This window comes from Hypanus sabinus, chromosome 14, assembly GCF_030144855.1.
Source record: "Hypanus sabinus isolate sHypSab1 chromosome 14, sHypSab1.hap1, whole genome shotgun sequence".
In the NCBI taxonomy this organism is placed as follows: Eukaryota; Metazoa; Chordata; class Chondrichthyes; order Myliobatiformes; family Dasyatidae; genus Hypanus; species Hypanus sabinus.
The window spans coordinates 83,569,048-83,592,353 of NC_082719.1; the positions used below are offsets into that span (position 1 = coordinate 83,569,048).

A 23,306-nucleotide genomic window follows, 5' to 3' on the forward strand; every position below is an offset into this window, starting at 1 on the left:
TGTTTTAAGATTTGACAACCCCTTATACATGCTTGAAATGATTCTACTACCATTATCTGAATTATATGCTTTTCTAAAGAGCTCTATCAAGCATGTACTTGCCTTGGTTACATTTTTAAGCGTCTTATTAACATATTGTCGCATCTGATAAAAATGTTGTTTTTCTAATAAGTGTTTCTCTTTAAGCATATCAAAACTGAACAGTGTTCCTTCTTTCATTATGTTGCAAAGAACTGTTATTCCTTTAGCTGTCCAGTCCTTAAATCTTGCATCCAATTTATTTGGTGTAAAATCGGAGTCATATGCACACCATTTAAGAATTGCAATATCTCCCTCTGGATTATATTCTTTTATAGTAGTTTTCCATATTTTAGAGTCAATTTCACCCATGGGTCATCAATAGTATTTATGTACCTTTGCAGGTTGTTATTAGCCAAAATTGCTTGTATGGGGATGGGAAGTACCCGCTCCTCAATGTTTTTCCATTGAGCGTCATATGATGGGTTACACCAACATATCACAGCTCTCAACTGTGCTGCAAAATAATAACCTCTAAGAGAAGGTAGGCCCATCCCCCCTTTTCCTTTGCTATTTGCAAAGTTTTGAGACAAACTCCAGGCCTTTTACCCTGCCAAATATACCTTGATAGCATCTTGTTCCATTCATTGAATTGATTTTGATTCATCTCTATTGGTAGGGTCTGAAAGAGATATTATAGTCTGGGCAGTATATTCATTTTAATAGACTCAATCCTTGAACTGAGACTGAAAAAAGGAATCAGGTTCCATCTTGCCACATCTTCCTTATTTTTTTAATATAAAGGCTGATAATTACATTCTGATAATTTTGCCAGATCTTTTGGCATAATAATACCCAAATATTTGAAAGACTCTGTGTGCAATGCCCAAGGGTATCGACTTTCAATTTCTCTTGGTGGGCTACAGTAATATGAAAGTAATTGGGTTTTATTTATGTTGATCTTGCATCCTGATAATTGACTATATTGTTCAAAGGATTGCATCAATATAGGTAAAGAGTATGTTGGTTGCCCTAGATAGATCAAAATGTCATCCGCATAACAAGCCAATTTATGCTCTGTCCCTTTAATAGTAATTCCCCCGATATCTTCATTTTGTCTGATGTATTGAGCTAATGGTTCCAGATATAACGCGAAGAGTAGCGGTGACCATGCACAACCCTGTCTCGTGCCCCTTTCTAGGGTAAGACTATTTGATAAATATCCATTGATTTTAATCCTAGCAGTAGAATTGTCATATAGTGTCTGTATAGTTTTAATAATTGTGTCTTGGAAACCAAATCTATGTAAAACTCTGTAAAGAAAATTACAATTAACCAAATCAAATGCTTTTTCAGCGTCCATACTTATCACTATTGCTTCAATTTTATTTTTTGTATATGATCCATAATATGAAGTGTCCTTTGTATATTGTCTTGTGCCTGGCGTTGTCGTATAAAACCTGTCTGATCATTATGTATCAGTATGGGTAGAAACTCCTCTAATAGTTTGGCCATGATGGAGGTAAATAATCTATAATCTACATTAAGAACAGATATTGGTCTAAATGACCCGCATTCCATTTTATCCTTGCCTTCTTTCGGTATAGCTGAGATTATCACTTCCTACCAAAAGGGTAACTCATTTTTAAATTCTTTGTACCACTCTGTCATATACCCATCTGATCCTGGTGACTTGCTTAATTTAAGCCTACTAATTGCAGCTTTTAATTCAACTTCAGTTATATCAGCAGTCATCATTCTATTTTGTTCTTCGCTTAAAGTGGGTAACTCTGGAGAATTCAAGAAGGTGTCAATTTGGGTTATGCTTCCCCCTGGAACTTTGGAATATAGAGTTTTGTAAAACACGTCAAAAGCTTCTTGAATTTCATTTAGCTTATTTTTATCATTTTCGTTCTTGGGTCCCTAATTCTATGAATTGTATTTTCTGCTATCTTTTTTCTCAGTTTCCACGCCAGTATTTTCATAGATTTCGATCCACTTTCATAATGTCTCTGTTACACGAGGGGGAATTTCTTCACTCAGAGAGTGGTAGCTGTGTGAAACGAGCTTCCAGTAGAAGTGGTAGAGGCAGGTTTGGTATTGTCATTTAAAGTAAAATTGGATAGGTATATGGACAGGAAAAGAATGGAGGGTTATGGGCTGAGTGCAGGTCAGTGGGACTAGGTGAGAGCAAGCGTTCGGCATGGACTAGAAGGGCCAAGATGGCCTGTTTCCATGCTGTGATTGTTATATGGTTATATGGTTGTATAATACAAAGGGACATAATTTTAAGATGATTGGAGGAAAGTAGAGGGGATGTCAGGGATAAATTGTGTTTTTCTAAAACGGTGGTGAATGCACGGAATGTGCTGCCAGGGGTGGTGGTAAATGCTGATGCATTAGAACCATTTTAGAAACTTTTAGATAGTCACATGGGGGATAGAAAAATGGAGGGGTAAATATGAAGGAATCTTTAGATCAATCTTGGAGTAGGTTAAAAGGTCAGCACAACATCTTGGACCTTGGGTCTTGTACTGTGCTGTAATGTTCTATATTTTATATGACCTGTATATTTAACAAGTTTGCAAAAACTGTGGAGAAGGCAGATGGGGAAATGGCTCTAAACAGAATTCATTCTGGAAAAATTCAAGGTGGCACAGGTAGGGATAACAACCAAGGTAAGGAAATAAATTGTAGTTTCCTAGATACAATAATGGAAACATGGAGCATAGAGTTCAGTAATACAGTAAGATGGGCAATTAAGGGGGCATATCAGGAATTTATATCTATTAGGCAGTAGACTGAATTTAAGGGCAGGGAGGTATTGCTGGAACCACGTGACACAAGAAGTGCACAACTAGAGTACAATGGCGCACTTTCGTCACTACACTGCAGGACATGGTAAGACAGAGTTGCAGAGATTTGAGTGTTCTCAGGGCTGGATAATTATGATTTAAAAAGAGACTTGTGGATGCCTTTTCTTTTGTTATGGAGGCCAGACATTTTCAAAATTATGCTATTAAGATAAAATGATCACAAAATGCTCATTTTCCTTGGACAACTGGTGAAAAGATACTGATTCATGGTGATTAGTGGAAGGACACAAGAGAAGGAACTGAAGTTTTCACCTAACTTGTTGGGAAACTGAACTAGGTACCTGAAAAAGTTGGTGGAGACAAAAAGAAATCACATTAAAAATCATCTCGACAAGTGTGTTACATAACCTACAGGTTTAAAAGAACAAAAGCTAGGATGTAGAAATAGTCCATGCACCTCATATGATCCAGTATAGATCAAATGGAATTTACAACACCAAGCCAATGAATATAGTAAAAAAAAATTGTCCTGCCATACAAAGTGCTGAAAAACTCATGTCAATTTTGATGGAAGTTCATCAACCTGAAATGTTAATTCTGTTACTGCTCCACTGATTGCTGACTTGCTAACTATTTACAGCATTGTTTTTATTCCAATTTTGTTGCATTTGGCACAGTTTGCTTTCAGGTTGTGCTGTCACACAAAGGTTATCAGTACACTGAAACACAAACCGAGTACAGAGGTAGAAGGTGTAACAATTTGGTATGGGGTTTTCAGAAAGATTTTAGCATGGGAAGAAAATCTAAATTGGCTACATTCCAGGTTAGTCAATGGTTATGATGCTCTTTAGGATGTTCTTAAAAAGGACAGGGAAGAGATTATACAAATGCAAATCTTTGTCATTACCAGCTCCAGTCTAAAACCAGAAGGTATAGGTCTTTGGCAAAGGAGAAGAGGTTAAGAGAAAACCTAGAAAAGAACTTTATGTAGCCAGGAGCTTGGTTGTAATCTAGCAGTATGATCTCACGCTTCAAGTATCTAGACAAGCAATTGAACTTTAAAAGCACAAATAACAGAGCAAGAACTGATAAATGGGATTAGTATAACTAGGTAATTAATGGGCAACATGGACATGGTAGCTGAAAGGACACATTTTGGTGCTGTATGATTAAAAATGAAGCTCTTAATAGTCTCAATTGACTAGTTGCCAGACTAGTTCACCACAGAGGTGACTAGTTGCTGCCAAATTAGACAGCTTTGCACTTGAAAAATGTTCAAGGATACAACAAACCTATTTTATGAGGGCGCTTAGAGCCAATCAGACCACAAACATTCAGTACCGTGCTTGGGAGACTAATCCACCAGTAAAACATAACTTGGGAGACTAAAAAACAAACAAGAGAAAATCTGCAGATGCTGGAAATCCAAGCAAGACACAGAATACTGGAGGAACTCAGCAGGCCAGACAGCATCTATGGAAAAGAGTAAACAGTTGACATTTTGGACTGAGACCCTTTATCAGAACTGGAGAGTAAAGATGTGAAGTCGGAGTAAGAAGGTGGATGAGGGGAGGAAGAAACTCAAGGTAGTAGGTGGTAAGTGAAACTGGGAGGGGTGAAAGAAAGAGCTGGGACATTAGTTGCTGAAATAGATGAAGGGCTGGAGAAGGAGGAATCTGACAGGAAAGGGGTTGGAGTGCCAATGGGAGGTGATGGGCAGGTGAGGAGATAAAGTGAGAGAGGGAAATGGGAATGGGGAATTGTGAGCCATTACCAGAAGTTTGAGAAATTGATGTTCATGCCATCAGGTTGGAGGCAACCCAGACAGAATATAAGGTGTTTTTCCTCCAACCCAAGTGTGGCCTCATCGCAGAAGTAGAGGAGGCCATGGATTGACATGTTGCAATGGGAACGGGAAGTGGAATTAAAATGGGTGGCCACTGGGAGATCCTGCTTTTTCTAGTGTACGGAGTGTAGGACATCTCACTGATATGCAGGAGGCATCAACAGATACAGCAGATGATCCCAACAATCTCACAGGTGAAGTGTTGCCTCAGCTGGAAGAATGAAGTGGGGTCCTGAATATGAGTGAGGGAGGTGGTGTAGGAGCTGCACCAATGCGGAGCTCGTTGACTTCATCAACTTTACCTCCAACTTCCACCCTGCCCTAAAATTTACCTGCTTCATTTCCGTCACCTCCCTTCCCTTTCTTGAGCTCTGTATCTCTATCACTGGGGACAGTTTATCTTCTGACATTTTTTATAAACCCATTGACTCTCATAGCTACCTGAACAATACCTCTTCCCAAATTCTCACTTGTAAAAACGTTATTTTCTTCTCTCATTCTGTCTCCACTGTGTCTGCACTCAGGATGAGGCTTTGCATTCCAGAACTAAGATGATATCCTCCTCCTTCAAAGAATGGGGTTTCTCCTCCTCCACCACCCATGCTGTCCTCACCCCATCAAGGATAGGGTTTCTCTCATCCTCACTTACCACCCCATCAGCCTCCATATCCAGCACATAATTATCTGTAATTTCTGCCATTCCAACAAGATTCCACCACCAATCTTCCCCTCCACCCCTCCCCCTCCCTTTCCTCAGGGATTGCTCCCTACGTGACTCCCTTGTCCCTCCTGGTACTTATCCTTGCAAACAGAACAAGCACCACACCTGCCCTGACACCTCCTTCCTATCATTCAGGTCCCCAGACAGTCCCTCCAGGTGAGGCAACACTTCACCTGTGGGTCTGTTGGGGTCATCTACTCTATCTGGAGCTCCCAGTGTGGCCTCCAGTATAGCAGTGAGACCCAACATAGATGGGGAGACTGCTGCATTGAGCACCTACACTCTGTCTGCCAGAAAAAAGTGGGATCTCCCAGTAGCCACCCATTTTAATTTCACTTCCCATTCCGACACGTCAGTCCATGCAACACAAAATATGGAGGAACTCAGAAGGCCAGGCAGTATCAATTAAAAAAAAAGGTAGTCAATATCTCGGCTTGAAACGTCGACTTATTTACTCTTTTCCATAGATGCTGCCTGACCTGTTCAGCTTCCCCAGCATTTTGCATGTTGCTTGGATTTCCAACATCCGCAGATTTTCTCTTAATGTCGGTCTATGGCCTCCTGTACTGCTGTGATGAGGCCACACTCATGTTGGCGGAGCACACATTATATTCTGTCTGGGTAGCCTCCAACCAGATGGTATGAACTTCGATTTCTGTAACTTCTGGTAATTGTCATTGCCCCTCCCACTCTTCACCATTCCCCAATCGCATTTCTCCCTCTCACCTTATCACCTCCCTCTGGTGCTCATCCCCCTTCCCTTTTCTTCCATGGCCCTTGTCCTCTCCTATCAAATTCCCCCTTCTCCAGCCCTTTATCTCTTTCACAAATCAACTTCCCAGCCCTTTACTTCACCCGTCCCCCGGTTTCACCTATCATCTTGCATTTCTTCCTCCCCTCTCCCCAACCTTCTTACTCTGACCTTGTCTTTTTCCCTCCAGTTCTGACGAAGGGTCTGGGCCCAAAACAGACTGTTTACTCTTTTCCATGATGCTACCTGGCCTGCTGAGTTCCTCCAGCATTTTGTTTGTACCGGGAGAATAAAGGACTGTTCAGTAATTTAATTTTATTCTTCAACATGAACTATAATATTAATTGTGTAGGTTTTATGCCAGGGTTATGTACACCAACTAAAGTCAATGGAAAAAACTAGTTGACAGATTGGAGTGTGAATGATTGTAGCAATTAATACATAGGTACAATATTGGATAAGTTTATACAAAAGCAGCACCAAACATTTCATTTCATGTTTTAATTGTGAAAACATTACAATTTCAACAATTTTCTAAGGAAACAGGGCCTTAAAGATGAAAATAACTGAAGCAAAGTATCTGTAATGTTTCATTTTTAAAAACACTGGATACAGCAACACCCATCCTTTCTGATATCAGTGCCATAATATTAAAAAAAAACAACAAATACAGACCATGTTTGCAGTGTTCTTAAATTATTTGCAAATTTGTTATTAACAAGGCACAATACAGCAATTTGACACAATTTACAGTATTATACAGTATGGTTAAGGCTGCTTGTGAATCAGATCAGTAGTCAATTTCTCACTTCTAAAACAACTAAAATGTTCAATGTACAGAAGCATACAAATCACAAAATGAGAACTACCATATACAGGAAATGAGACAAATTATATGGCCTTTACATTAAAAACACTGGAAATATGAAGTGTTGTGGTGACTGAGATTTACCTAATGTATGAAATGGAGTAAAATCAAGAAGGTAAAAGATTCACTGCAATTTCTACAAGCAGAGAACTTTAAGGGGATGGGACAGAGAAGTTGAAATCGTGTTCCATTTCTAAAGAAAATGTTCTTGGTTTTTCACTTCGCATGTCTACTTGAAGCTTAAGCTCAGTGTAATTTGTACAAATTATTAAAAAGCAAACTGCCAATTCTTCATTTACCGGCAGGTATTATGACATTTGGCACAGCAGAATAAACATAGTAATGCTTTTCTTTTAATACATCCAGTCATTTTTATTGTATATAAGCACCCTATAATCAGGAAAAAAAAGCTCACATTTATATACAGTCAACATACTAATTCTAGTCATTGCATTGTCCAATTCCACCTAAACTAGCCATATCTAACCACCAGATTCAACAGGTTGATTAAATAGGGATTATAGCTTTAAAATTAAAGCTTTTTTTAAATTTTAGTGCCTTTGTATTAAAGGCCAAACTATAAATATGCATTAAATTCAACCAAAAGTACAGAACATTGTGACTAAAAATATTCAGTTTACCCAGGTACAAGAAAACTATTGTGGGCTCATGTAAATATTTCCTGTAAGGTTGTATAAAAATATTCTGTTGCATTTTGAGAACAATAAACACACCTTTGTTGGAAAACAAATGTAAAAGGGCTCTTAATAAATAAGGTAATGAACTGAAAAATAGACTTTTCAAAATCAAATATTACACTTAGTATTTATGGTCACACAAAAATATTAATGCTGAATGAGAAATAATATCCTGGTGGAAACAAAAATCACTTTCTTCGGCAGGTTCAATTAAATCTGCTCTAGAATCTATGTAATGGATGTGAAGTTTTCCATAATAAAAATGAAAATGCAGGAAAAGTGAAAAAAATCAACAATTTGAAAGGTATATTTAATGTGCAAAAATGCTGAAACTGAGGACTTTTGAATGGATAACAAATTACTCCATGTAAACATTTGAGAATGCAAATAAGAAATCTGAGCTTTTTGAACAAAAGGGTCTTGATGCTCATTGTGGGAATGGTTTGTAAATAAATAGATAGTTGAAGACTTGGAAAGTTACTTTTTCAACTAGATTAAAATCTATAATCTAGTCAAAAACAACTTACAGATGCACTATTCATTAAAAGACAAAATCCATTCAATAGTAAATTTTAATAAGATTTTGCAACCACTGTACAATCAGCAGTTTATGGTATAGAGAGGTTGTCTCTGTGCCTTTTTTATAATTCAAGATTTATGCCTCATTAGATTTTAGCTTCAGTATCTCCAAGGGAATAGGTGTAATATTAGTTCAAGCTAAATCCTATATTGAAATGAAAATACATAAATGCGACTAATCCTTTATCATTTGGCAGAAGCATTTCAAGACAGATGACACTCTTAAGCTGTAAAATCATTTAAGGCTTAAACCCCATTACCTTCCAGTTGCAATTTAACCATTGAATGATTATTTCTTTGGCATAGAGCAGTTTGATTTACTGAGCTATCACCGTGTCCTTGAACTCGGGACACAAAGGTATTAAAAGAATTAAACAAAATGCATAAGTATCCACAATTGAAATGCTTGAGGAAAAAATACCAAAATACAGAACAAAGTAACAGTGGTTCTGCTGCAGTCTTATCCGTGAACAAATTGCAAGTTATACCAGAAGTACACTGATGTTTTCCCCCATAGAACAAACAGTATTTCCATAAATGTGTTTTGAATCTATTTATGAAAAAAAGATTGTAATAATTTCTGATTAGTAATGCTTTTCAAAGAAAAAAATACACTTTTCCATTTCAGGTATCTGGTAAGGGATTTCTCATAAATTTAAAGAACTGTAGATGGTAAAAGTACAAAAATAACAGAATTCAGTAGGTCAAGCTGTGTATATATGTGGAGAATTGAGAGAAAATAAGTTAACATTTCAGCTTAATAACTTTATTAGTTTAATCCTGCTTCTCTGACCATACTATCTTAAACATGATTTATTGCATGAATACCAAGCCTATCATTCAGAGTTCATACATCAACACTTCCTGGTAGTGTTCACTAGATTTTATGCCTCCCTCCCCCCATTTCACCCATTTATGTAGTCAGAAGTACAGCAGGTCAACTCATACACCAGTTAATCCGGTATCAACTATCTCACCAGAATCTGCTAATACAGTGGGAGTTTCTAATGCCCAAAGTCACACCATTATGTACAAGTCCTGGAGCAAATTCTTTGTTCTTGTTGGATTTTAGATGCATTAGACATTTTAGAAAGTTGTATACAGCTTAATATCTATATTATTTTGTACATTTGTAATTCACTGCTGATATTAGTAAATTATGCTGCCATTTTCTGAAATGAAACTATGACGACAAATGGCAACTCCTTTTAAAAAAAAACAGAAAATGCAAATAGGATGATGTTTTCAGAGCTCAGTAGCTAGAAGCAGCTCTAAAATTGCATGCAAGACACTACATATTATCCATAAATGGATAACCCTGTGTTTGCCTGGTAATTGCAACCATAATTTGAATAGACAGTAAATATTACTTGCTTTTCTCTCAGCAAAATCCAAGTGTTGGTATGTTGTGCATATATTGAAAAATTCCATATCTTGCCCATTTTCCAGTTATCAGCATTCAAAAATCTTATTTGGGGGAAGAGAGAATATCCACTGAAAATGTATATTTTTATATAAACTAGTATATTTTAATATAAACTATCTGAGAAATGTTTTAGAAACAATCACCTGAAAAAGAACAATTCTAAAAGATTGATTTAAACTGTTTGAGGAAAAGTAGTTGTAAAACACAGAGTACGAGTTCTTTAGAATGGAGTCATATCTTTTCGCTTCATTAAGCAGGTTTCCTACACAGCACCAGTAATTTAGAAAATGTCCTGACATTTTAACCAACCTTAACACTGGTACTTTAGAATTGTTTTATGCCAAATGTCCTACAATAATAACACAAAAATGCCCTCCAGCCAACTTTAGGCCAAAATTACTAAACAAATAGTTTAGTTCTATTGTCCTTTCTGTTAAGGACCAACAGCAGCTTCAAACTTTATCTAAATGAGACAAGAAAACCCTGGAACAGAATGCCACTGAAATTCATTAAATTCACAGCTGTTTAAGACAAAATTAAATTAATTTTTTGCAAACTTATTTAGGTAAAGTCACTGGGCAAAGAACAAAACTGTAATGTTGTGTAAAGTGTTCTGCACTATAGCAAACCAAGTTCCTCCTCATCATCTGGCAAGTTCTCCATTGACCCAAAACTCATGGAGAGATTTGTAGAAACTGGAATGCGAGGCTTTATAGACTGCCTACGCAACGTGCCAAAAGGAAAAGTGGAAGACAGACGGCAGCTCTGTTGAAACGGTGCAAAGGCATCAGTGCTCGGGGAGCAAGGATGGTTTTTAAGCATCCTCTCCGATACTTTTGTCTGTAAAGTCTTTATTTCATCTGCAATTTCACAGGCTTTGTTCAGAGCAATTGCTGAACCGCCACCCAGTATCTGAACCTCTGGAATCCAGCGTAAGTACCGCTGGCCCCAGACTTTTAAAGCTGGACCATTGTGTAGAGGAAGCAGGAGTCCATGATGATCTACTGGCTTACTGCACCAATTTTCATAGAACTGTCTGTAGTCAGCTGAAGGATCCTCAGCTGTGAATGTCCACTTGCTTATCTTTTTGCCCAAGAAAGTCTTTATCAAGTTATCAGTCTCTTCCCTCAAAAATCCTTTTTTGGGTGAAGGTCTAGAGTGATATGATGGGCTTGATGGCAGGGACATCTGACGTTGTGGCTAAGGACAAACAAAACAGCAATGTTATTAGGGTTAGCTTTCAATGGATTAAATTGCCATTTAACTTGTTCTTTCCAAGATGGTGGAATTGAATGAACTTTTATTAAAGTGTTGGTGATTGATGGTAACAATACCAAATAGCAAGACCCACATGCATGGATAAAGTAGTCAATCAAGAAGCAGAAAATGACAGCACATCAAATATTTAGAATTGTTTGGCTTATAGAAGTGTAGCATGAAGTAATTGATATTGGTGAGCCATTTGCATTGTTTCCATTCAAACAAAACAGCCAGTGAATCAGCACAGCATGCACACAGGCAAGATTCATGGGGGTAATTTTCACTTTCAGATAGATGTGGTAAATTAAAATATCAACATGATTACTTTTAAAAAAAAATAAAAATCTTTTATACAAATGATCCTTCTCATTTCAAACCATCACCCCACCCCCACAAATTAAGCACGTTGGAAATTTATGAAACAATTATAACTAAGTTTCCTGAATTAAAGATGAAGATGCACTGAAACTACAAAATAAAATGTGGACAATGTGAAAGATCAAAATGCTGCTTCCCTTCCCTCCATTCAAGAGTCCAACATAATTCTGGGACCTGGCTTCCGGGAAAACAGTAGGCTTCTAATGCCTTAATGAAATGTAGCTATTCATTCTGTGCTAGCCTAAACTAGAATATTGATAAGCAATTTACCTGGGGAGGAGAGGGGAGGAGAAAAGCAGACAAGATTGATTCTCCTCATCACTGACCATGGCCAGCTTATCAATGCAGGTCAACTTAAGAAGATTTCCAATCCATTTGGCCAAGTTCCACATTTACTTAGTGAGGAGCACAGCAGGGGGAAAATCCAAAGATTGATTTTATATGAAGTTGCAAAATGTTTTCTCTAAACACTTATGATTGATTGGCCTTGTACATGGACAATATCTTTGAAGCTTCTAAAAAGGACCATGGAATACAAAAATCAAAGAATACAATAAAATTCAAACATGGAAATATTATTCTAGTTTCAAGTATTCTGGACTGTTTCAGGCATCCCACTAAAGTAATAAAAGCTATGGATATTAAATGATATAATATCCTTTTTTCATCCTGGTGCAAGGTTAGAAAGACCTTCCCCTTTTGGAAAGATCCAAGGACAGACTTTTTCTAAACTTAAAAGTTCCAACATAAAAACTTCTCCAATAGAAGAAGATCTATGACAGAGGGCTCACACAGAGCCTTTTAATACAATGGCTCTTTGTAATGCAAACTTTATGGGAAGAGTTTAGATGGTTTTATGCAGTCTAATTGAACTATAGTTTATCCATCCACTGTCAATGTTACCATTTTAAATATAGCCGCTGATGAACAATAGCTTCTTAGAATTTAGGCACATGTAACCGAAATGCAAGTTTACCCCACATGCACCCTCCCACTAAAGTTAGTAGATGGTTCTGATCAAAAATTGAAGACCTTAAAATACCTCTGGTATATCCAGAAATTTTTCATGGACAATCTCCAAGTACTTCTGTGCAGATTCCTTTGATGATATGAATAAGGCAATTTACTTAAAGATGACAATACCACTCCCCTTGTGAATAATCTACAGTCAGTCATAACTGGCACATTATTGAATGGAAAAGGTCATAATTGAAATCTCTCTGCTTTCCAAGATAGAGTTAATGAAGTTTTTTTTAAAAAATGCTAGCTACTTACAATAAATATGGTTTCATTACAACAAATACTCGATTCTCACTAACTCATTTGATGGGACTTTTATGCAGTCTTCTCAAAAATCTGCCCTTTTGCTCACACCTGTTACCTTCTCCAGGCAAAATTCCAGTCACAGCTTATTTGGAGAAACAAATGCACTGGGAATCCAAAAGCCTATTAATAATTCACAGGTTGCCTTTAAAAGAAAATAACTTGCATACCTCAACAAGTAGAATGCGCAAATGCTTTTATCCCCAAAAGCCTGAATTAATGCTGTTTGACTCAAGCATTTGCATAGTTTGGTGACAAATAAATGCTTGCTAAAATCCCATTTCATTGAAAACTAAACAAGCACATTAACACAAAACACTCACTATTTTCCTTCCTTCCATATATGATACCCAGCCCAAATATTAGCAGTATTTTCTCTTTATTGGGGGGGGGGGGCGGATGAGGAGGAAAAACTGGGAAGTACTCATAAGCTCAACACCAGCAGCAAGGAAAACACTGGCACCTATTATAAAATATAACAGAACATGGAAAATATTAGCATGATGACCGTGACCGGCATTTCTAAGACCAACATGGAGAACCTTGGGGTTATCAGAGAGGAGTCATGCTTGAAAAACCTACATTGTATTTAGAGGGTGTGACTAGTAAAGATGCAGTGTTTTTGGACGTTTAGAAGGTATTTGAAAAAGTCACAAGAAAATGCAAAATAAAATACATGGAATTGAGTGTAACTTGCCAATGTGGATTGAGAATTTGTTGATAAGATATGAAACACTAGAAATAAACAGGCCATTTTCTGGGTGGCAGGAATCAGCGCTGAATTCCAGTTATTTGCCTATCTAGAGAGGTTTCCTGATGTTAAATAAAGGCCAGATTTTTGATATGTCAATAATTTGAATGGTTCTAAATATTAATATCTCCAAGTACACAGCTGGCACAAAACTGGTGTGAAAGATTCGGATGTGTGAAAAATAAACTCTGAGGAAGGAGCAAATGTGATGCAGATTTGTTAGGTAAGTGGGAGAATACATGGCAGGTGCAATTTAAGACTGAAAATTGAGGTTTTATTTGGTGGCCCTAAAAATTATCACAATCATATCCCAATCCTTCACAAAGTACTTTTCTAAAAACTTCAGTGAAGCCACCAAGACAGAAGCAGTGATCTGATGTGGATGCCAATGCTTTGCACTGTAAAGGGGATTGATAAAGTTAAAATCATGTTGAATGTGATGCAGCTGAGCTTTTAATAGAATGCTAAGACTGAACGGAAACTAACCCAAACATCTAATTTATGAGTGTATTAGTGAGGATTTCACAAAGTTAAATTGCAGGTTGTTTGGGCAGTAAGGCAAATGCAGCATTAGCATTCACTTCAAGAGGACCAGAAAATAAAAGCAAAGATGTAAGGCTGAGGTACAAGGCACTAGTGAGGCCACATATGGAACATTGTGAACAGTTTTGGGGCCCCATATCTAAGAAGGGATGTGCTGCTGTTTGAGGGGCCGGGGGCAAGATGAGGTTTGTGAGAGTCATCTAGGGGACTAGATAATTAACCTGTAATTATCAGAGTTCAATAAGATGAAGAGAGAGCTCATAGAATATTCAATGGCCTAGATAGAGTGGAAATGAAGAGGATGTTTCCTCTAGTGGGAGAGTCTAGGACCAGAGGACAGAGCTCAGAATAGAGAGATGTCCTTTTAGAACAGAGATGTTGCTTTATTTCTTTAGCCAGTGGGAGGTGAATCTATGGAATTCATTAATACAGAGGACAGTGGAGACCAAATTATTGGGTATATTTAAAATGGAGGTTGATATGTTCTTGATTAGAAAGGATGTCAAAGGTTATGGGGAGAAGGGGTTGAGAGGGAATCATTTGTGATCAAATATTGGCACAGACTCAGTGAGCCAAATGGCCTAATTCGGTTATTTCTTATGGTCATAAAGAAAATTCCCTGTTTTTAAAGATGGAAGTATACACATTTATTTCAAGAATAATAAACAATCGATGATTTGGGCCAGGACAATGCATCAGGCCTGAAACATTGACCGTTTATATTCCTCTCTGTAGATGCTACGTGACCTGCTGAGTTCCTCCAGCCATTTGTGTGGGTGTCTCTAGATTTCCAGCATCTGCAGAATCTTGTATGTACACATACTCAGCAGGTTGCAAAATGGTGCATCTAGTAAAGTAGCTCCTCACTGCAGCAGAGATCAAGGTTCAATCTTGACTTCTGTCCCTATGGTGTTTGCCCATTCTTCCTGTGACTCTGTGTGTTTCTTCCAGGCACTCTGCTTCCCTGCCACATCCTGAAGATGTGCATGTTGATTGGTTTACTGGCCACTTAATTGTCCCTAGTGTGTAAATGAATGGTCAAATTTGGGAGGAGTTGATGGGAAAGTACGGAGAACAAAATTAGATTAATGTAGGATTGGTACAAATGAATGGTTTTTGGTCAGCATATGGGTCAAAGGGCCCACTTCTCTGCTGCATCTGACTCAAATTCGAAACAAAATTTAAAGCAATTACCTTAGCACGCTGAGTCCTTTTAACGCTTCTAGATTTTGGCTTTCCAACATAAAGTGGATTATAAAAGAGTGCTTGAACAGAATGCTCAAATTGAACAGACCATTCCCACACAGTGGGAAGCTTCAAAGATCTACAAAGCATACCCCGATCTTCACCAAGCTGCAAAGCAAATGAATAACATGTCATTTTGACAAACAGATTACAAGGCAGCTTTCATTGACCTTAACCAAATGGTATGACAATATGCACTATTCAAAGATCAAAGTAGATTTATTATCAAAGTACATCAACATATATAACCCCGAGGTTCATTTTCTTGCAGGCATACTCGATAAATCCACAATAGAATAATAGCCATAATAAAATCAATGGAAGACCACACCAACTTGAGCTTCAACCTGTAGGCAAAAGACAAACTGTGCAAATGAGGAAATAAACAATAATAAATGAATAAGCAATAAATATCAAGAACATGAGATGAAGAATCATTGAAAGTGAGTCCATAGGTTGTAAGAACATTTCAATGATGAAGTGAAGCTGTGTGAAGTTATTCTCTTTGGTTCAAGAGCCTGATGGTTGAGGAGTAATAACTATTCCTAAATCTGGTGCTGTGAGTCCTGCGGCTCCTGTACCTTCTTCCTAATGCTAGCAGCGAGAAGAGAGTACATCCTGGGTGGTGGTGGTGGCGGCGGTGGGGGTTCTTCATGATGGATATCGCTTTCCTGCAACAACATTTTGTGTAAATGTGCTCAATGGTGGGAAGGGCTTTACATCTGATACACTGGGCCATTTTATAAGACTGTAGGTAGCATCTATGGAAATGAATAATCAGTCAACATTTTGGGCAGAGATCCTTCATCAGGACAGTTCTCAGCCTGAAATGTCAACTGTTTATTCATTTCCATTGATGCTGCCTGACAAGCTTAGAAGTGTTATTTTATTGGTAGATGGAGCCATGATCTTCTGTTTCCAGTTGCCAGAAATAGCAGCCAATAGAAGACTTGTCCTCTCAACCTGCATCATTACCTCAGAATCAGGTTTAATATCAGTGGCATGTCTTGAAATTTGTTGTCTGACATTCACTCAAGGACCTTCCCTTGATCAGCATCTGCTGCTCCTCAGGAACGTTACACTGAAAGTTATGAAGTCACTAAGTACCACAGACACCATAAAACATTAGATAGCAAACCAAGTAACTAAAGCAAATAAATTGCAAACAATCTATAAACATTTTATACTAATTAGAGACACCTACCATTTGGGTATTATCCTTTTGGTGTGGTGAATTAAACAGGAAGGTGCTAAAGATGGGGACATACATGCTGTCTGACAATATAGTCAAGTAGGTCTCTGTAAATTCAAAGGCCGGTGGGTATTGCTGAAGCAACTGCCATATACATTCCAAGAAGAGAAGAAAAACTGGTGCCTTTAAGTGTAAGAAAAATAGCAAAGATATTTTTAAAATCATATTTTACAAGCAAATGCACAAATCTAAGCAAACTGTATGTAACTATTACAATAGGTAATAAAACCAAAGCCTGTCTCTTACTAATCTGATCTGCAGCACAGTCAAACAACTGGAATAATAAAGTGAAGCGACCTCCTCCAAGAGGACCACAACCTTGTCGTACGGTTTGGAGGCATGCATACTTCAATGACCTGGAGAGCTATGTTGGCTGGAGTCAGGTCCTTGTGCTTTGGCTCCTGGTAGGGTCACCCATGTCAAACAGGTCAAAGGGTAGAGGCCAGACCAAGAGTGGTCCACTGGTCATCCAGGTTCGGGGAGGGGATGGGGGTCACCACAGGGCTAACAACCATGACTGGTCAAAAAGAACGTTACGGAAACAGCTATGAAGAATCCTTCTTTATTGGAGTGTGACAGTATGGACAGGCAGAGGGAGGACCTTCATTGCTGTACTAAACACTAGCGATGTAATGAGCAGCGAGTGAGTGAGCTGGGGCTTTTCTATTTGGAGGGGAAGAGGATGAGAGGAAGCTTGATAAACATGTACTAAATGGTAAGAGGCATACATTGAGTGGATGCTCAGACCTTTCCCCCTAGGGTGGAAATGGCTCATACCAGGGGGCATAGTTTTAATGTGATTGAAAGAATGTACGGGGGGGGGGGTGATGTCAGAGGCAAGTTGATGCTTTTATTTTGACACAGAGTGGTGGGTGCTTGGAACACCCTGCCAGGGGTGGTGGTAGAGGCAAAATCTATTAAGGACATTTAAGAAACTCTTGGATAGGAACATGGACAATAGCAAAATGGAGGGGAATGCTGAAGATGGGGCAAGATTGATCTCAGATTAAGTTAACAGCATGGCAGAATATCGTGGGACTAAGAGCCTGTATTGTGCTGTAGGGTTCTACATTCACTGTAGTTTTAATTGTTCTGTTAAATGGTAAAATACCCCATTTTTAGCCACTGAAAGGAAAACATTTTGCCTTTGTAATCTCTAACAATTTCTCCTGAATCTTCAGATTTTAAAGTCCTACAATCCTCCCAACTTTGTTCTGCCAGTTCCAGCATTCCTGAATGAGGCGTCATCGAATACCTTGGTTATGCTCAATGCCAAGCTTAGGCAAGGCCCTGCAAGGGGAGGGGTGGAGTGCAGGTATATATCTGCTCTGGGTGTGGGCAGACTGAGCTGGTATGCAATTGCTATCATTTTCAGGGCAATGAAAGAGGATTCAGTTAATACTGCATTGGATCTGGGCAGAGATGCAGACTAAAAGGCAACCTGGCTTCTGCCAGTTGTCGTGGCAATTGAGACAATAACCAAGAAGGGCAGTGAGTAAACCCATTCATCTCTACATTTCCTTTTTAATCCTGGGGCCTTGCTGTACATTAGATCCAACAACAGCAGAGGTCAAACCCAAATGCCAGAAGTCAACAGCTGTCCACTCCTCTGTCCAATGCTGAATGTGGCCAGTGTTGTGGGGAGAGGCAGGTTTCCAAGACCCATACAGGGTTAGGGAAGGTTTTGCAAGTCACTACATTTTCAAAGCCAAAGTTTAAAAACATTAGCTTTATTGACCTTACTTTTTCCATATCATTGTGTGGAATGGAAACTGCAGAGGCGGACAGGAGGGCTTGACAGCAGCTGGATGCATCAACTGCTCCAGCCTATTGGCCGACAAGGACATGTACAGCAAGATGCCATTATAAAGGCCAGCAGTATCTTAAGGATCCCACCCAGACTGTTTGCCCCACTCCCATCAGGGAAGAGGCTACGCAGCATCGATGCCAGGACCATTAGACTCAAAAACAGTTACTTCCCCCAAGGAGTCAGGGTGATCACCACCTCCACTGACTAACCAACCGCTCCACCAGCACGATTTTATCATTTCCTATGTTACCTCATGTACAGATTCTTCTGTACCTAGTACTACTTTATGCACATTAAATCAGCTGATATATGCAAGCTAATCTTATATTTATTGTGATTTTTGTTGTGCCTTTATGCTTGGTGTGTTTTTTTAATGCTGCATTGGAGGCAGAGTAACAATTGTTTTGTTCTTCTTTACACTTATGTATGGAAATGATACTCAATCCTGAATATTGAATCTTTAAATGCTATCTTCATGGGAAAATACACGGGAAATGGCCCAGATAGAACTGGAATGATTTTAATTAACATTACTTTCAACTTCCATTTTTCAATACCATCAAATGCCACCTTTGTTTACTACAATGGTCAATTCCACCTTTAGTTTAACTACCCCACCATACAGGATAGATATTAGTAATGGATTATCCTGTGTATTCAAAGCTTCTTCTATAACGCTCATCTTCAGCTAAGAATTGAAGTTCCTCTCAGCCTCAATCTCATGCCTTCTCCCCATATCCCTTCATGGCCTGCTGAGTTCCTGCAGCATTTTGTCTGAGTTACTCTGGGTTTCCAGCATCTGCAGAATCTCCTGTGTTTACCCAAAATATTAACTACCTTTTTTGCTCCATGGTTACTACTGGTTTTGAGAACGTCTAGTGTTTTGTCATCAGGGTTGTAACCCAAATTTTCTACACTTGCAATATAAAGCTAAGCAGTTATTAATTTAAAATTCCTGTGGCAAGCAATTTGCCCTATTCGTTGCTTCTTTGGCTGAAGGCAATAGTTTTGAAATCCTTACATATTCCTTACAATGCCTGCTTTTCATTACCTTGACTGGGGTATGATTTAATGACACAGATCAGTTCATTCCATGATGCTGATTTGCAGAGTGGTGAAATTCAAACCTTAAGATCAGTTCTCGTTTAACTATTACCTTAAAATTATGCAGCGTTCCCATGATAACACTGAGCATACACCCCTCCTCAATATCTGATTTAAGCTTGGTCTATGTAAAAATGGGTAATTCCGTGACTCAAATCAGAGGAGAGATGGATTTTAGCCTTTTATTCAGTGAGCCTCCTGGGACTATACTTGCTGGATTTCGAAAGAATGAGAAAGCAACTTACAGAAACACAAAATTATGAAAGGGGTGGACAAGGTGGGAGCAGAAAAGTTGTTTCCACTGGTACATAGGTGAGACTAGGACTAGGGAACAGAACATCAAATTTCAGGGGAATAGATTTATGAAGGCAATGTTCTCTTCCCCCCAACCCCCCCCCCCCCCACCCCACAGAGTAATGAATCTGTGGAATTCTCTGTCCAGGGAAGCAGTAGGAGCTACCTCATTAAATATATAATATACAAATAGATTTTTGCATTGCAGGCAAATTAAGGGTTTGGGGAAAGGCAGAGCTCAGTCCACAGTTAGTTCAGCCATGATCTTATTGAATGGCGGAGTAGGCGCGAGAGGCCAGAAGGCCGACTCCTTCTCCTAGTTCGCCAAGACTAAGGCATTGGAGCGGATTCTGGCCATTCGGCCCATCTTGTCTGCAATGCAAATCCATCATGACTGATTTATTATCCATTTCAACCCCATGCTCCAGCCTTCTCTCTTATCCTTTGGCGCCCTGACTAGTCAAGAACCTATCAACTTCTGCCTTAAATACGCCCAATGTCTTGGCCTCCAAGGGCATCTGTGGCACTGGATTCCACAGATTCACAACCCATTGACTAAAGAAATTCCCTCTCATCTCTGTTCTAAAGAGATGTCCTTCTATTCTGAGGTTGGCCCTTCTGGCCCTATACCCCCCCCCCCCAACTATTATCTTTTTAATATTTGCAAAAATGTAACAAATGTAATAGACAAATTGAGGTGAACTTATATTTCAACATTTGACTTAACTATTTACTTTTAACCGAGCAGTGGTAAGTCACTGCCACGTGCAGCTTCACCCTTACCTCTTTATCATTGCCTCGCAGATGATTACATCGGTCGAGGAAGCAATGGCAGCCCATCAGCCACTCCTTCTGAATTAAACTCTGGAAGCCAGTTATGGTCCTAAAATGTGGATCCATAATCACCTGGACCAGACTAGCTATTACACAGCACAGATCAGAGCAATTTTCTTCTGCATATTGGAAACAAAATAGGAACACACTTAAAATAGGTTTTCCAATTAGGAAAATCATTAGGACCAAAAATTGAAACAGTACTGATTATATAAATGAACACAAAGGAATGGTTTTCATTTCTTCTAATTTATTACATTTTCTCCAACTTGAAAAATGCTAATTTTTCAAAGGAATCAATATCATGCACAGAATATTCAAATTCTTTCTCACCAACAAGCACCACAGATGTGTTCTTATGCTCCAGGCATTCGACAACATCCAAGGCCTTTTTCAGACATTGCCTGCAAAGGATAGAGCCTACAGTTAGTGGCTACTTTAGAAGGTACACCTCACTAATGCAAACATCTAAACAGCCAATCATATGGCAGAAATTCGATGCATAAAATTATGCAAACATGGTCAAGAGGTTCAGTTGTTGTTCAGACCAAACATCAGAGTGGGGACATGTGACCTAAGAGACTTTGACTGTGGAATAATTGTCAGTGCGAGACGAGGTGGTTTGAGTATCTCAGAAACTGCTGATCTCCTGGGATTTTCATGTACAACAGTTCCAGATTACAGAAAATGGTATAAGAAACAAAAAACATACAGCAAGCAACATTTCTCTGGGTAAAAAGACCTTGTTAGTGAGAGAGGTCAGTGAGAATGGCCAGACTGGTGCAAGCTGACAAGGTGACAGTAACTCAAATAACCATGCATTACAACATCAGTGTGCCAAAGAACATCTCTGAATGTACATGTCGAACCTTGGAGTGGATGAGCTACGGCAGCAGAAGATCATGAATATACACTCAGCAGCCAATTGATTCAGTACACTCAGTATATAATAAAGTGGCCTCTGAGTGTACATCTCAAACTGGAACAGACTGTAGAGGTTAAAAAGAAACAATCGCGCAGCCACAAATTCAAAGAGAATCTGCTTCTAACATAGATGCAATGACTGAAAGATTGCACTTGTCTGTAGTAATCAGTAGAACCTCCTGCTTTGGCTTAGCATTTCACTCTTCACCAGCTTTGTGCATTGAGATTAAGCAATGGGAATTTCTTCAGTTGTTATTATTAAATTTTTCATCATTAAGTGCACTCTATTAACAGCTCTAAGACAGAATGTGTATTATATACCCAATGGTCTAAATGATCCAGAATTACATTATCACTAACATGGATGTTCTACAATTTTTGTGAGAAGGAAGCAATAAATAATTCATAATTATTAAAATTTAAATTAAGCAAAAAATAATTACTTTAAACATTACTACTCATGGACCTAGTACGAGGTTTTTAATGTTGCAGATGAGGACATAGTATGTGAGGTACTGCATTTTGGGAGAAGACATGTCTCGGATTATAAAGGTGCATCACGGGTACATGGGGTGGGGTGAAGACGACGGCATTTGGCATGCAGACTTTCATCAATCAGGCAGCGAGTATAGAAGTTGGGAAGTTAGACTGCAGTCATACAAGGCATTGGTGAGGTGGCACCTGGAGTATTGTGTACAGTTTTGGTTGATCTGTTATAGGAAAGAAGTTAGTGAGCTTGAAAGAGCGCAGAAAAGATTTAATCAAAATGTTGCCTGGAGTTGGGGTCCAAGTCACAAGAAGAGGCTGTGTAGGCTAGGATTTTATTCACTGAAATGTAGGAGATTGAGATGTGACCTGACAGAGGTATACAAGATCATGAGGGGCACAGACAGGTAGTCTTTTTCCCCAGAGCTTTGAAAAAAAAAGGCACAAGCTTAAGACAATAGGTCAAAGATTTAAAAGGGACACCAGGGCAGCTTCTTCAGAGTGCTGGTTAACTGGTGGAAAGATTTTAAAACTTAGCTTTATTTGTCACATGTATATTGAAATATACAGTGAAATGCGTCATTTGTATTAAGGAACAACACAATCCAAACATGTGCTGGGGCAGCCCCCAAGCATCATGCTTCTGACACCAATAGGCAATGCTCACAACTTAAACCATGGCCCGTTCATCTTTCCAACGTGGGAAGAAACTGGAGTGCATGTAGGAAACCTTTGCGATCACACACAGAGAATGTACGAACCCCTTACAGACAGTAGAGGGAATTGAACACCGATTGTGGATCTCTGGTGCTGTACAGTATTGTGCTACTATGCTACCATGCCAGATGGACTGTCAAAGATGGTGGTTGAGGTAGGCACATTAGTAATATCTAAACACCATCTAGATAAGTACATGGTTAAGCGAGATTTAGAAGATGGTCTAAATGCAGTCATACGGGATTAGCTCTCTGGGCAACACAGATGGGGTAGGCTGAAGGACTGTTTCCACACTGTAAGACTATGACCCGCTTTGCTAGTGGAGATTTTTAAACAAACGTTTCAGTATGTTTACCCAAGAAATAAGCAGCACACGGACCAGGATTTAAGAGTCATTTAGAAAAGATGCACAAACCTGATAATTTCCAACCAATTTACATTCTCTATGGTAGACAGCCACTTAATGTCAGATTCCCAGAAATCTGCGGCATTATCTGGAGAAAGATAACAATAATGAAATTACAGGTGAATGATATATAGTTCAAAATATAATCAGATTGGTCAAAAGCTGTCTTCAAATAATTCTGTATATAAAACCATAAGATATAGGAGCAGAGTTCCTAGGAGAGAGTCACAGACTCTCCCACCATAGGAAACCTCCT

General features: G+C 38.8%; 1 protein-coding gene across 2 annotated transcripts in view; it reads right to left on the reverse strand.

The window, feature by feature from the left end:
• Nucleotides 1–9,047: 9,047 nt before the first annotated feature.
• Nucleotides 9,048–23,306, reverse strand: part of mtmr12 (myotubularin related protein 12) — a 103,688-nt gene continuing 89,429 nt past the window's right edge. Inside the window, exons 11-17 of one of the 2 annotated variants that reach the window (XM_059989572.1) lie at nt 23,060–23,138; nt 20,851–20,921; nt 20,467–20,636; nt 16,428–16,598; nt 15,173–15,331; nt 12,404–12,460; nt 9,048–10,923 (exon numbers count right to left, since the gene is read on the reverse strand). In XM_059989572.1, coding sequence (XP_059845555.1) covers nt 10,342–10,923; nt 12,404–12,460; nt 15,173–15,331; nt 16,428–16,598; nt 20,467–20,636; nt 20,851–20,921; nt 23,060–23,138 — 1,289 coding nt within the window. In that variant the 3' untranslated portion in view covers nt 9,048–10,341. The remainder of the gene's footprint in view (nt 10,924–12,403; nt 12,461–15,172; nt 15,332–16,427; nt 16,599–20,466; nt 20,637–20,850; nt 20,922–23,059; nt 23,139–23,306) is intronic. The other variant, XM_059989573.1, reaches the window with a different exon arrangement.